The 15,059-nt window shown below is 39.7% G+C and overlaps 1 protein-coding gene across 1 annotated transcript in view; it reads left to right on the top strand.

Annotated features, from left to right (window-relative positions):
* ACAP3 (ArfGAP with coiled-coil, ankyrin repeat and PH domains 3) overlaps positions 1 to 15,059 on the top strand; it is a 180,630-nt gene that overhangs the window by 161,417 nt on the left and 4,154 nt on the right. Inside the window, exon 25 of the mRNA XM_073585429.1 lies at positions 19 to 80. Within this exon, the coding sequence (XP_073441530.1) occupies positions 19 to 80 (62 nt within the window). The remainder of the gene's footprint in view (positions 1 to 18; positions 81 to 15,059) is intronic.

The raw sequence follows: 15,059 nt of genomic DNA, 5'->3' as shown, positions 1-15,059 counted from the left end.
AAAAATTTTGTTTCGCAGGCTACGACTTGCTCGGATGAACGAGGAGATGAGAGAAGCAGAGGGGCCATTCGGACAACCAGGTCAATATCCCAGCAACAGTCCAACAGAACAGCAGTACAGGAAGTGCATCCAGGAATTCATCTGCCTTAATATAGATGAGTGTTAGTGAGACAAAAGTCCCTCAACGGGGGGCACAGCTGATCCCTACTTTTTTGAACTTTTTCCACTAGCTGCTCTTGGCATCCTTTTTTTCTTTTTCCTTTTGGAAACCTGCATGGGGATTGTCTTCTGGCATCAGGGGAGGGAAAAATCACTTGTGGACCAGGGGCACAACTAAACCAAAATGTTTATTTCTTTTTATTTTTTATGTTTTGTTTTGTTTTTGTTTTTTTTTTAATGGTTTGGACCAATATTCTGAACCGGTTTATGTCCTTATCACTGCCAAGAGCAAAAGGAAAGCTGACGTGTTCCTATTTTATGTACTGTTTCGCACTTTTACAAACTGTGATTCTTTTAGACCTTTGTTATCGAGATCAGAACAGACACTGAGATGACGGAGTCAGTGGGAAAACCCTCGGCTCTTCTGCCTCTTTACTGCCTGGCTATTTATTTATTTAGGGTAAAAGGGGATCCGACTGAGCCAGTGAAAGGTACTTCTATATTCAGGGACCTTGTTTGCGTTCGCTGCCTAGCTTAGTAGGGTTCTGGTCTTGATGCATTTTAAAGGGGACTGTTCTGTTGTAACATCTTCCGAAGAATGAGGTGTGGATGTTAAATTTTGGGAGTGGGGTGGGCTTCAGAGCAATTTGCTGTAATGCTGCGTGGGGTTATCTGTAGAGACCCCACATATCAAGCACTTTTCCTATTTCGAGGTTGTCTATTTCCTGGTGCTTATACTGTGCTAATTACACATGAACTTTCGGCTTCCCGTACCCTTTTGCCTAGGAGTGTTGTGCTTTTGTCTTAACTTCTTCACAGCCAGAGAGTAGATAGGAAGGATCGATTATAGGGGACATTTGTGAACCATTGCTGTGAGTTTGCACATTTCTCCTCTGGACTGACCTACAATAATCTGGTAGATTCCCTACATTTTTTTTAGATCACAAAATATTATATCATGAATGGGGTGCTTGTCTTTATAATAGTCGGTGATGGTGTCTAGACGTCTCTTCAGTCTCTAAAATCACATTAAGATGAAATTTTCCTATCTTTCTTTGCACATTTGCATTGCATTTACTAATTTACTCTTTTTAACATACGTCCGTTCCCCTTCTGACAGTCTTCAGAGTGCGTCTCTTCGTCTTTCCCTTACTTCTTATGTGCCTCTCTTTCTTATGTCTGGTTTTCGGTGAAGAGTAACGCATCCTGCGCCCACAGTAAAGAGGTTGAATATAGTGTGTCCTTAATATCTGCCCTCCATGTTGGGACAAAGTGCACTAAATTAATTTATAATGGCCTATATTTCTGTGACCTCTCGGGGGGGCTCTGCCCTCGGCCTGGACGGGTCGGATTAGTGAGCGCCCTTGCTTAGTTACCGCTTGAGGATTATAGGCTCCTCAAGTTTATCCCTATGTCACATCTCGCACTATGCAATACCATCATATGAAGAGATCAGGGACCTAGAGAGGACTGTTAAATATCTGGGTATTAATCTCTATCTGATCTTCTCTTTAAATCGCTGATTTTTATCTGCTTGGACCATCGGCAGAAAACATTCCTCCATCTAGTGATTTTTTTTTTTCTTCCTATAAGTCATCAATTGGCCACATCTGATTGGAACCTATTCCATTATATTATCCATCGGACCTCATAAGGATTAACTAAAGGGAATGTGTAATCAGAAAATTATCTAATTAAATATATATACAGTATATTTTTACTCTGACCTCTAAGGCTAATGCTAAGCTCATACTCCTTATTTTTCAGCAGCCACATGAAAATAGGAAGCAATAGACTAGCTCCGACTCCCTATTTTATAGACATGTAAAGAGGTTATTGTGCAGGGAGGGGGACGACTGGAGCTGTGACCATCACCTATCAAAAGGATTGCAAATTTTCAAACTGGCCATTAGGTTCAATATTAGTTGCCTGCTTCCTGTTCTTCACATGGAATAAGAATCTTTTTTTTGTTTGTAGAGAAGTGTTATCTGAGCATGCTCTAATCTGAGAAAAGAGTATCTAGTGAAGAGAGTGGGAGGAGGTAAGCTGTGATAACACAGGATTCGCGATAAACAATATGTGATATCTACTGTATGTATCGGGCTTACCTCTCATTGTAATTTTGGGTGTTCTGATAATGAGGCTGATGAAAACTCTTCTGTACAGAACAGGAAGTGTGTCTAATATTATACTTATCCTGGATTTTTTTTTTTAACTATAGGTAATTGAGCCTTGAAAGAAACATTACCAAAAATAGATTTAACATTAACCTGATTCATACCCTGATGACACATTCCCTTTAAAACCCTGGAAAGGATATATTCTATGCACCTTATCCACCATACTCCTACATTGTCTTTTTGGGGTGATGGATCTTTTTGAACACCCTCTCAGAAAAGCACAGACATAAATTAAAAATCCATCTATTGCGATTGCTAATCAAGTTTTATTGCTCACTAGAGAACATGCAATAAATGCCCGACCATTCAATCACCAAATAACTAAATAAATGGGAACGGCAGCCATATTTGCTATTCATCCCCGAAGGCGTATAACAAGTTTACTATTCATCCCCGAAGGCGTATAACAAGTTTAACGAGGAGTTTCAGGAGATGGAAATTACCACGGTTAAAAAAAATTGATAAAGTAGATAATGTTTGTTAGGAAGGGAGGTAGACAACTGTTCTGTTACATCTCGAGGAATCATGATGTTCCTTGGCCCATATGCCAATAACAGAAAGCACTGCCAGAAAGGAGCCCTCGAGGCTTCACCAACTAACCAGCAAGATTCACTCCATGTGAAGTGATAGGTGCTAATTTCATTGAAGGTCCAAACGTATGACCTTCCTCAGGATTCCTTTTCGGAGTTTACAGTCTACCCTTTACTACCATGCTTGCAGGTCAGAAGTATTGAACATCAAACTGACAAAGTATAACTTCATCCTTGACTACTACTGGCAATATGTGTAGTGCTAAAAGCAACCGTTAAACATATATAATACATATATTTCTATATGTTGTAATCTCTCTCTCTATATATATCTCTATATCTCTATCTCTCTCTCTTCTACTGCTACCTGGAAGCTATCAACAAGTAGATGGCTTTTATTGACACAACCATTCTGATGGTCTGTAACTTCCAATCCACTTTTTTAGTAATATCTTCCTGTTTAGTTTGTCACTACTCTTCCAGCACTATAGGAGTTGGAACTTGCTTTCACACATTTTTCCAGTGTAAAGTGGTTTGCCTGACCTGGACTAAAAGTATGCCTTTTTTGCAAGTGATTTTATTCAGTTTCATAGTCAGGAGAGCGGAGTGAGAGGTGCCCATGCTAGCTTTAATCTCTCTCAGCATCTTTGCTGCCAGAGATGGATTACACTTGACAACAGGCAGTGGACAGTAAGTTAGAAAGAAGGAAGACACTTAATGGCCTGCACTTTTGGATAAATATTCAAGGGCAAGACAACATTTTTAAATATAGTAATTTTCACATTGTCTATCACACAATCAATCAGTTGAGATTGAGATGTCTGAAAGTGCATGGTCCTTGTAAATTCTCCCTGCAGCTTCCTTGATCGATAACCTGTGAATTTACACATGACTAAATAATATATTCATTCGCGTCCATGTAGTCAGGGGTAAAGTAGCTATTGAGATATTTTTAAGTTGATCCCTTCAACCTGTTGAGAACACTAAGTACTAAATGGAGACGTTCACAGTCGCAATAGGAAGCATGAACATTCACTGGCTTGCTTGTTGACTGTTTCCAGGTGGCAACAATTTTTTTTTTTTGTTCTTTCACCTCATCAGAATAATGTAAACAGTTATGATAACCTTTACACACCATGGTGGATTTCTCAGAATTTGACAAACCACTGTTACTCAATGGTTGAGGATCAGTTCCTCTTTTATTCCTCTCTAAAATTTCATGAATAAATAGACAAATGGGAGTTAACCATTCCCGCCTTATTATTTAGACACCTGAAATTTGAAGGTTTTTTTTTATACTTTTGTCAGAGGCCGTACTCCTCTTTCTTTCCGTACTCCTCGGACTTTGTAGGGCCACACCCACAACTCGTAACACCTGGTTGTCAAATTATTCAAAGATTTCTAATAGGAGGGACAGCAAAATACAGTGGTTTTAAAGGGATGTTGTACCTCTTTAGGAGCGCCTCGCTTCCAAGCCTCCCGGTTTCTTGTTTTTTGTTTTTTTTTTAATAGGGGGGGTAAATTGCAGAGTTGCTTGTTTTTACAAGCACTGTGCAATTTTACCTATTTAAAAACTTGAGATAAAACCCCTTTATAACATGAATTGCTTATAATATGGGGAACACAAATCAGGAGAACACACAAATCGCAGCCTACCATGACGGAAGAAACCCCCCCCCCCCCCCAACAGTGAAGGGGGAATATTTTCTAGTCAACGCTATAAATATTATGTAAAAAACAAAAAAAACACAACTCCATACTTGTGCACTTTTCCTCCTTCCAGTATTGGAAATCAGATATATAGTGTAAATGTAATTTTGTAATTTTTTATTTTGTTACTTAATTTATTAAGGTATGCGCCAAACAGAGCAGTATAAATGGTCAATATCAAGTGATATACTGCTGCCTGAGGTCCAAGCTGCTTTATTTTGTAGGATATCCAGTATATTGTTTTATGACAAATCCCTTATTGAGTTCCAGTTGGTTCTTAAGACTTTATAGAATTATTTTTTTTCTTTTTTTTTTTTGGCATCAGACTCTTGAGTTCACGATCCGGTGGAACTCCTCCGACATTTGTACTGCTTTGCTGGTGTCTTAACCTAAAAGAAGAGCTCTACAATCTTCATGTTTATTATACCTTTTTGTGTTTTTTCTTTGTCACATGGATGGATGTTACATTTTACAATCTTTTTATTTTTTAGTTTCTTAAAGAATTTATTTGGATGATTAATTTACCGCACTATATTTCATAAATGTAACTTCCCTCTTTGAATATTTCCGTAAGGACTTTGATGTTTTATTGCATTACTTTTTTTTCATCTTTAGAAAGTATTTTATTTTTCTGGGAAGGATTTCACATCCTTGAATATCAGGCACATTTAATAACATGCTGCAAATAGCAAATCCTCCTTGTTCGATGAGGGCAGGCCTTTAAAATAAAGGCCTCTCACAAGAGGTGCCATAATCCATTTACTATTTATTCTTTTTTTATTCATTTTTTTTTTTTTTTGCAATATCTTTATATTTCTTGACACCCATTCTGTCTAATAATTGGTTGATGATAGTCGATGATGCACAAACACCCTGGAACCACAGCAGCCAATCACATGCTAGCTTTTACAAATTTTTGTGTGCAAATTTAATAAAAGCAGAGATCTGGTTGGTTGCTTTGAATATATGCTGTTTGCATGTTATTAAATAAGCTTGTTAATGTTAAGTAAAATGTGAATTGTACATAGATTTGTATACATTATATTATATATATTGTGTCTGAAGGCTGTAACAGTTATTTTTAATTAGTTATTAAAATAAGTGACTATAGTTGAAAAATGCAAGACATCGGAGACCTCAGTTTATATTGATTGGTTGTGGATAGTACTACTTTAATGTTCACCTACATTAATATCAGTCACTGTGTGAGTCCAGACAATATTCTGCCTACTAAAGGGGGTTTGATTTCTAAGCCATTCATGGCTGGGATTGGAAATTCTATAAAATACGTAATCTGAGCAGAATACACAAGAGGTGCGAAAGTGCAATAAAAAGTCCCAATTAAAGTCCAAAATATTGCACATATAGGGCCTGATTAATCATTTACTTAAAGGGAATCTGTCACCTACCCTTTGGCGGGCGATGAAAACGAGGTCGGTCCGGTCCGATGGGCGGTGTTCCCGATGTGTGCCGCCTCCCCATCCTTGCCCGCTGTCCGCAGGTTATTGCTGAATTGGAGTAGGTGTACGCCATTTTTTGCACGTGCGCTAAGCATTCATAGCTAGCGCACGCGCAGTATGCTTTGCCCAACTGCGGGCAAAGCCGGACTGCGCATGCGCCGGTTAACTAAGCCCCGGAAGTATTTTGCAGTGTTCCGGGGCTTAGTTAATCGGCGCATGCGCAGTCCGGCTTTGCCCGCAGTTGGGCAAAGCAGTACTGCGCGTGCGCTAGCTATGAATGCTTAGCGCACGCGCAAGAAATGGCGTACACCTACTCCAATTCAGCAATAACCTGCGGACAGCGGGCAAGGATGGGGAGGCGGCACACATCGGGAACACCGCCCATCGGACCGGACCGACCTCGTTTTCATCGCCCGCCAAAGGGTAGGTGACAGATTCCTTTTAAAGAGGTTGTTCACAACTTGGGATGGGTCATCCGTCTGATCAGCTCTGCATCCGACACCCCTGCCGATCAGCTGCTCTCGGCGTCTGCAGCCGCCAGCCAGAAATGCTCGGTTGCGGAACTGCTCCGTTCTCTGATAGTGGCTGTGGCCGGGTGCTGCATATCTGCATCCTATTCAAATCCATAGGAGGCGGATGTGGAGTACTCGGTCGCGCTCACTGTTGAAAGTGCCGCCGACACTGAGAGCAGCAGATCGTTGGGAGTGATGGTTGTCTGATCCAGACCGATCAGACATTGATGACCTAAGGATAGGTCATCAGTAGTGCTTGGTTAACGTCTTACCCAAGCACACTCAGGTGTTACCCCAGCTCTGGAGTGCTCGTATATTATGTTCGAGCCCATGTGGCTGCATGATTTATGCGGCTGTTAGACAGCCTGACAACATGCATGGATTCCTGTGTGTTAGGGAATCCCTACATGTGTTGAGGCTATCTAACAGTGGCAAATCATGCAGCCACAGGAACTCGAACATAATATACAAGCACTCCAGAGCTGGGGTAACACCTGAGTGTGCTCGGGTAAGACGTTCTCGGAGAACCTTCGTTCATCACTAGTCATCAGTGATGACTTTTTTGTGTTATGATATTTTGACTTTTTGTGCCAAATTCTTTAAAATGACGCAGGTGGTTTGGTTTGTGAATGTTGCACAAAAGTCACTCTTTATTTTTGTCTAACTTTATTGACGGAAAAAGTTGCATGTTGTCAAAATTTGCTAAAAGAAAAAAAATTGCGTGCAAAAATCAAAACATTCCAGAGTGGAACTACTGGGAGTACATTTATGCAAAAGTGTTGCTACTTTTTATATTGTCGCAATTGATGATTTGGCCGCAAAGATCTGCAAAATAAGAAACACTCGCACATTGACGAACATAAAAAAGAACAATTAAAATAGACTTAGGAAAGGTGCAAATTAAAAAAAAAAAGAATTTGGTTCAAGTCAAAACAAGCTAAAATCCATGAAGAAAAAAAAACGCAAATGCAATAATGAATCCGCTTCTGTATCAATTTTCAGGGGAGCGGCTCCTATTTTGGAGCAGAAAGTCCATAAAGAAATTGGAGTTTCTCAACAATAATGATGTCATTAAAAACCAAGCTTTCGTATCAATACTTTGACCAGGCGTTTCTTCCAATTTTGGAAAATCCTTCCTGATTAAATGACATTGATGGGCTGACTTTTATGCACTTTTTTGAGTGTGTTAATTGTGTTTTAGAAGGTTTTGGCTACTCTGATTTATAGAAAATCTCACCGTTTATTTGGAGATGGACATCTTGGGCGTTGAGGACAACTGCCAAGCGTAAACCCACAATCCATCGTCTACCTAATGGATGCTGCCTGACGATGAAAGTATTGATATGAAAGCTGGTTATCGGAATATCTGTGTTTATGTTATGGCAAGAGGTGTCCGGTATTATGTAAATCGGTGAGAGGGCGGTGTGGTGGTATCGCCAGAACGTGCAAAGAAGTGTAATTACGGAAACAGTGTAGCACAGCTCGTTCTGTTGGTTCCATAATAAAGGCCACCTCTGGCAGCCATGGATACAGTTATTCCCATCTCTGCCATGAAAGGGTGAGATAAGGCAAACTCAATTCTGTAACCAGTAGGCAAAAGTCTTATTTTTAGGATAAGAAATAAATCAAGGTTGCTCCAAACGTTAATGATGGCCAACAATTGATAGAGTCCCCTGGGAATGGGAAATTTGGAAATGACGTGTGTATCGTTCGTACGGACTTCTGCGCCACACGCTCAGCCAAGGATAGACTCCGAAAATAAAAGGGGAGAATCCGATTGTAATGTGGGTGCTGTTGATAATGGACCATCTGTTACATTGATTTTATTTGTTTTTTATTTCTTTAACAGCTGGTCTTTTATTGATATTGCTTACAATACAACCCCATTTTTCCTCTTTTTTTTTTTTTTTGTGTGGTTCAACTTCTGACACCCTTATAAGTAAACCTTAGGCCACGTTCAGTATTTGGTCAGTATTTTACCTGGAGAGGATCAGTCAGAGGAAAAGTATAATAGAAACAAGTCACCACTTCTGGATTTATCACCCACTCCCGGTTATGACTTACAGATGCTGATGTAAAATATTGACCGAATACTGAACGTGTGAACGTGGCCTTATTCTGCTAATCAACTGAGGTTCCTGAGATCAAGCATTCGCTAATCGAGCAATAATGACCTTTATAAGTCAGGATCTTGTAGAAATATTTTCCCCAAAAAAACATTTAGGTCACTTTGCCCTTCAGACACAGGTACTAGAGATTGAATCGCTATCATCTACCATCTACAGATGACTGCTCTATTCCCGCTGGAAAACCACCCATTTTACTATATTTGTCCCATGGTTAGTTTTCTTAAATATTTGATAATTTTTTTTGTAATTTTAAGCACAAACTATTTGCAAAATTTCTTAAATTAAGAAATCTGATGACAAAAATCTCGATTATTTTGCAAAACAGCAGATTCAGAACCCTTCCCAAATGATTACAGCAGGAAACGTTACTGTAGAGCTGACCTGTTGGATGGGTTCACATGTTACTTATTTGGTGCAGATTTTTCCACAAGGAATCTGCAGCGGTTTCCATTCGTTTTGCATCCAGATTTTGCTGCAGTTTTCGCCTTTTCTATTGCAAAGGGTGAAATTTGCACTGATTTTGTGCATGAAATAGGAGTGCTGCACATTAAAAACATGCAGTTCTACAACTAAATCTCCAATAAAATCCGCACAATTTGATTCAGACTTTAATGCTGCAAAAAAAACAAAACCGTTAAGATCCATCAGGACATGCACTTTGATGAAGTCTGGTCATATTGATTAGATTTCCCCCTATGTGATACTCCCTTATGCACCTATGAGATATCAGGAGATCATAGAATCGTAGAGCTGGAAGGGACCTCCTGGGCCATCTTGTCCAACCCCCTGCTCAAAGCAGGATTCGCTAAATCATCCCAGTCAGATGTCTGTCCAGCCTTTGAAGACTTCCATTGAAGGAGAACTCACCACTTCTTGTGGCAGCCTGTTCCACTCATTGATCACTCTAACTGTCAAAAAGTTTTTTCTAATATCTAATCTGTGTCTCCTATTCAGTTTCATCCCATTGCTTCTAGTCTTTCCTTGTGCAAGTAAGAATAAAGATGATCCTTCTACAATGTGACAGCCCTTTAGATATTTGTAGACAGCTATTAAGTCTCCTCTCAGTCTTCTCTTCTGCAAACTAAACATTCCCAAATCCTGCAACCTTTCCTCATAAGACAGGGTTTGCAGACCGGTCACCATTCTGGTCGCTCTTTTCTGAACTTGCTCCAGTTTGTTGATGTCTTTTTTTAAAATGTGGTGCCCAAAACTGGACACAATATTCCAGATGAGGTCTGACCAAAGAGGAGTAGAGGGAAATAATGACTTCACGTGATCTAGACTGTATGCTTCTGTTAATACATCCTAGAATTGCATTTGCCTTTTTTGCTGCTGCATCACACTGTTGACTCATATTCAGTCTGTGATCTATTAGTATACCCAAGTCTTTTTCACATGTGCTGTTGCCTAGCCCTATTCCTCCCATTCAGTATATGCTTTTTTCATTTTTATTGCCCAGATGTAGTACTTTGCATTTTTCCCTGTTAAAAACCATTCTGACCATTCTGTTAGTTGCTGCCCACTGCTCCAGTTTATTTATATCTTTTTGAATCCTCTCTCTCTCTTCTCTAGTATTAGCTATCCCTCCTAGCTTTGTGTCGTCAGCAAATTTAATCAGTTTACCCTCAATTCCTTCATCTAAATCGTTGATAAAGATGTTGAACAATACAGGGCGCAGGACAGAGCCCTGTGGTACCCCACTTGAGACATTCTTCCAACTGGATGTGCAGCCATTTACAACCACTCTTTGGGTCCGATCACTAAGCCAGTTATGAATCCACCTAACAGTTGCCTTGTCTATTCCATACTTAGTCATTTTTTTCAATAAGGATTGTATGAGATACTTTGTCAAATGCTTTGCTGAAGTCAAGATATACTATATCTACAGCATTTCCTTGATCCACCCAATCAGTGATTCCGTCATAGAAGGAAATTAAGTTATTCTGACATGACTTATTAGTTACAAACCCATGCTGGCTCTGTTTAATCACTTCATTCTTATGCAGGTACTGACATACATGTTTAATAATTTGTTCAAAGATCTTTCCTGGTATAGAAGTCAGACTCACCGGCCTATAGTTGCCTGGGTCCACCTTCTTCCCCTTTTTGAAGATAGGAACAACATTTGCTCTTCTCCAGTCTTCTGGGACTTCTCCTGTTCTCCAAGAATTTTCAAAGATTATGGAGGGGGTTCAAAAATTTCTTCTGCTATCTCCTTCAGCACTCTGGGGTGTGATTCATCTGGACCTGGAGACTTGAATTCATTTAGGCTAGCTAAGTGTTTCCTCACTATCTTTCTGTTTATAGATATCCTGGATTCTTCTGTTCCGTTAATAGGACAGTGAAGAACAGTTGATGTTACATTTCATTTCTGAGAGAAAACAGATGCAAAATAGGAATTTAAAAGTTCGGCCTTCTCAACATCCTGTCTTACCATTTCATTAGGCGACATTGATTTCAAGAATGCCTGACTGGAGCCACCACTACAGGGCGCTAATGAGCGTACAGCATACGCTTTAGTGTGGTTGTATGGCTAAATGTGGAGCTCTGTATAAAAAAAATTTGATTTTCAACCACTATAAAGATATAATAGCACATTAACCAGCACAGAGTGCTGAGCATATTTAGATGTAAAACATGATGGAAATTCACTTAAAGGGAATCGGTCAGCAGATTTTTGCTACCTCATCTGAGAGCAGCATGATGTAGGCAAAGAAAAGCTGAATGCAACCATGTATCACTTAGTTTTCTGGGTTCTGCAGTTCTGACACAATTAGAGCTTTTAGATTTAGAATGAAGCAGAGCTGAGAAAGCTAACCCCACCCACACCAGGCTTTATGTGTACAAAGTCCATAGACAGTGAGGTACTTATCACAGGAGGGGGCATTGCCACACTAGTTAATGTTAATCGGTTAGTGATAAATTCTTCACAGTTAGTAAACTGCTGACAGATTCTTTTAAAAGGGAGTGACTTTATTAAAGTGGATCTGGGGTAGAGGAAATTCTTCACAGTTAGTAAACTGCTGACAGATTCTTTTAAAAGGGAGTGACTTTATTAAAGTGGATCTGGGGTCGAGGTGCATTTTAAGCTCAACATTGGAATAAAAATCCACATTTTGTACAAGTGTGACATGGAGTAAATGTGTATCCCTATACCTTCATACCAAAAGGGAATCTAGCAATTGTATGAATACTCTTTCACAGTACATTTAAAGTGATCCTGTACAGTTTGTTTACACCCTCTAAACTACCACCAATGTATTATTGTGCACATTAAAATGTACCTATCCTTTCACCCTCTTGCTATCCTCACCATCCACAAATTAAATCTGCTTTTGGTGCAAATAGTCTATTACGTTCAGGGGCTTTTCTGATTTTTAGCTTGCTTATTTGCCTTCTGATTTTTTGGAGTGGGTAAATACGCATCGTCATCATTCTGCCAGCACCATAGGTGCTGGATTTCCATTCTGCTCACCTCCCAGCAGGCAGTCATGCTTATCAGTGCCTGCCCTGAATTAATCAGAAAGCTCATTTCTCTGTTCTGTTTACGGTTACTGGACAGATCAGCATGAGCAGAGAGGCGCCACTTCTGGTTATCCGTCTCGGTGTCTCTGCTGCTAGCGATGGAGTACACAGGGGAGTGGATGTTAGTCTTACAGCAACCATAGCACGTACCTTGTTTCACTGTGCAATCCCAGGAGACATGGCTCCAACCCAGACTGCTCCCGGAATAGTATCCCTTATGTGATTAGTAGCTGATAATTGGCATACAGAAGGCATGAGTATACCTACTTTTTGCACAGTGCAATATCATACATTTTAGATAAAGGCTTGATCCTAAGCCCCTAAATAGCACAATAAGGTGGTGTATGGGTGTAAATCAACTGGCAGATTCCATTTAAGACCCTTATCTCCTTTATTAGTCTTTATGAGTAGAAGTTAGAGGACAAGATCACAATTGGTATCAATATTGATATCCAAAAACTGTGTATCCGTAGTAAGGAGCAGTGTATAGAAAGCATTATTAGGACACTAGAGCTGAGGAGCTGCGAGTCTGTGCTCAGTTATCTTGTTCTGACTATCTCTATACTATATTTTTGTTTTAGATCCACAACAAAAATGGATTATTTTGTATAGCTATTATAGTAATTTTTGTATATTTTGAATATTTTGGTGCATTGTGTTTTGGTATTGATTTTGTATTTTTTATTTATTTTTTTTTATTCAATTTTGAAAATATGGCTTTCTGAAAGCAGCTCTGCCCCCTGATCTTGTGCGTTTAGCGAAATGCGTCTGTGCTGCCTAGAGTACATGAACACAAAGAGCTTGTGGTTTCTTCATTTAAGGGACGACCCATGCAGGTCACGTCATTGTGACCTGGCTTTAATCTTTTAGGTTTGGAGCATCTATGTGCTTTTTTGAGGATTATTATTTATGGCTCGGAGGCCTCCAAAGTGTATATATGAGATAAGCAGAGGTCATTGGATAGTATACATTGTCAGCAAAAATGGCAAGATAGTCAGTTGTACCCACTCCTATCATGGACCCACCTTTCCTTCCCCCATCATAAAATGAAAAATGCCAGAGAGCGCATGAGGACTTTACAACCAACTGCACAATGTGAACCCCTCTTGCTGTATATAGGCTGATGCATACTCTACCTTCTGTGTCTTGCTTGCACCTCCTCGGTGCCATTTTTCTTTTTGCCTGGTCAACTTTTTTGATGTTTTCTGAATATTGTATGTCATTTCCTCTGTACTATTTCCACCTTTTGATCCCAGATGAGACTTCTCATGACACTTGAGCCCTCGGCATCAAAGAGTTTTAGACCTAATGCAAAGGTGTTTGATGTGTTTTTATATAGAGACTATAGAACATGCACATACACGGACCCCCTACCCATCCCAATGTTTTTATTCTTTCCTCAACCTGTCTTTATAAGCACTGTTAATAAAAGTCATACTCCAACTCTTCTTCTGTTCTGCTTGGCTCTTTATTACTGTCTTGGCCTGACCATTAACATCTCCACACATCTCTACACTGCTTGAATCTCTGCTCTGTTGCGTTGCCTGTAGGTATGGGATCATATAAAAATGGCAGATTTAGCCTATAGTACACTTTAACTAGTTCCTTGGGTACCACTAATAAAAAGAATGCAAGTCATTAAAATCACATAATGTATACAAAAAACGGTTCTAGTAAAAACATGGGGAGTAATGAGACACCATAGGTAATGGATAAGACTGGAAACATCAAAGTGCAAAAATTAAACCATAGTGGGAACCTTGTTGAATAGGTAATATATTATATACCAAAAAGAGATATCTATTTGTGAATAGCAAAAAGGTAGAGACAGACGGCTGATTTAGAAAGTAAGGCCAACAAACATTTATCAAAGCAAGCCTCCCAAAAGACCACCTACATATATATCAATGCAATATTGGCAGTCGTCCACACTAAATATTCACATGGCTGCAAGAGTAAGACGAGGTAGCGAAGAGTTCCATCGCACCTGACGCGTTTCACAGGACATGCTTTGTCCAGCTAATAACTTGGGTATCGGCTAACTTGCTGGGAGCTGGGTTACAAGAGTTGGTGGCGATTTGGGGTGCCAGCACTTACATCTAATCTTGGTGCCATATGCATATCTGTGCAAGAAAATAATCAAGACTGCTATTTACGATCCATGAGAACGTCATCATTCAGGGCAAAGTTGGAAGAAGATGCCAATAGATATTAAGTAAAATTTTTTCTATACAGTTAAAGTTGTTGTCAACTACTATATTGGGATAGGTCATCAATATCAGATTTTTGGTGAGGGTCAAAACCTGGCACTTTCATCGATTAGCTGCTACCATCTTTGGCAGCGGTTGGATGTAAACCGTGTACAGAATGAAACATCACAACTCTGTACGCTGTTTAGTGGTTGATTCGGGTACTGAGGACTTCAAATGAATAGGCGCTGATCTGCAGGATCTGGCAGCAGACACTAAACTATGTGCAAAGCTGTGGTGTTTTGCTCCTTATTACTTTTTTTTTTTTTTTTTTTTTTACATCCTGTGTCTGCTGGAAAGGGGTCACGATATTTTCCTGAGCATGTGTAACGTGCCGATGAAGCTGGGGGAAGAACACCCAGCTTCAATGCTCATGCTTAAGGAGAAAGGACGTCACACACATGCCCTAGATTTCCAGAGATCTTGAGATGACGTGGTCCATGCGAAGGATGTTCATATGGATGGGGTGGGGGAAATTAAACCATCTGAGATCGAACTAGTTTAGGTAATTAGAATATGATGAGAGATGTCTTCAGAAAGATGGGAACATTTGTCATACACTTTATTAAAATGCAGGAATAGGGCTATGTAATGGTGGTTGTTTG

The sequence above is a fragment of the Dendrobates tinctorius genome, unplaced genomic scaffold, assembly GCF_039654945.1.
Source record: "Dendrobates tinctorius isolate UK_male_01 unplaced genomic scaffold, ASM3965494v1 ptg000086l, whole genome shotgun sequence".
NCBI lineage: Eukaryota > Metazoa > Chordata > Amphibia > Anura > Dendrobatidae > Dendrobates > Dendrobates tinctorius.
The sequence above is the reverse complement of the archived record's forward strand: the minus strand, read 5'-3'. Positions and strand labels throughout refer to the sequence as shown.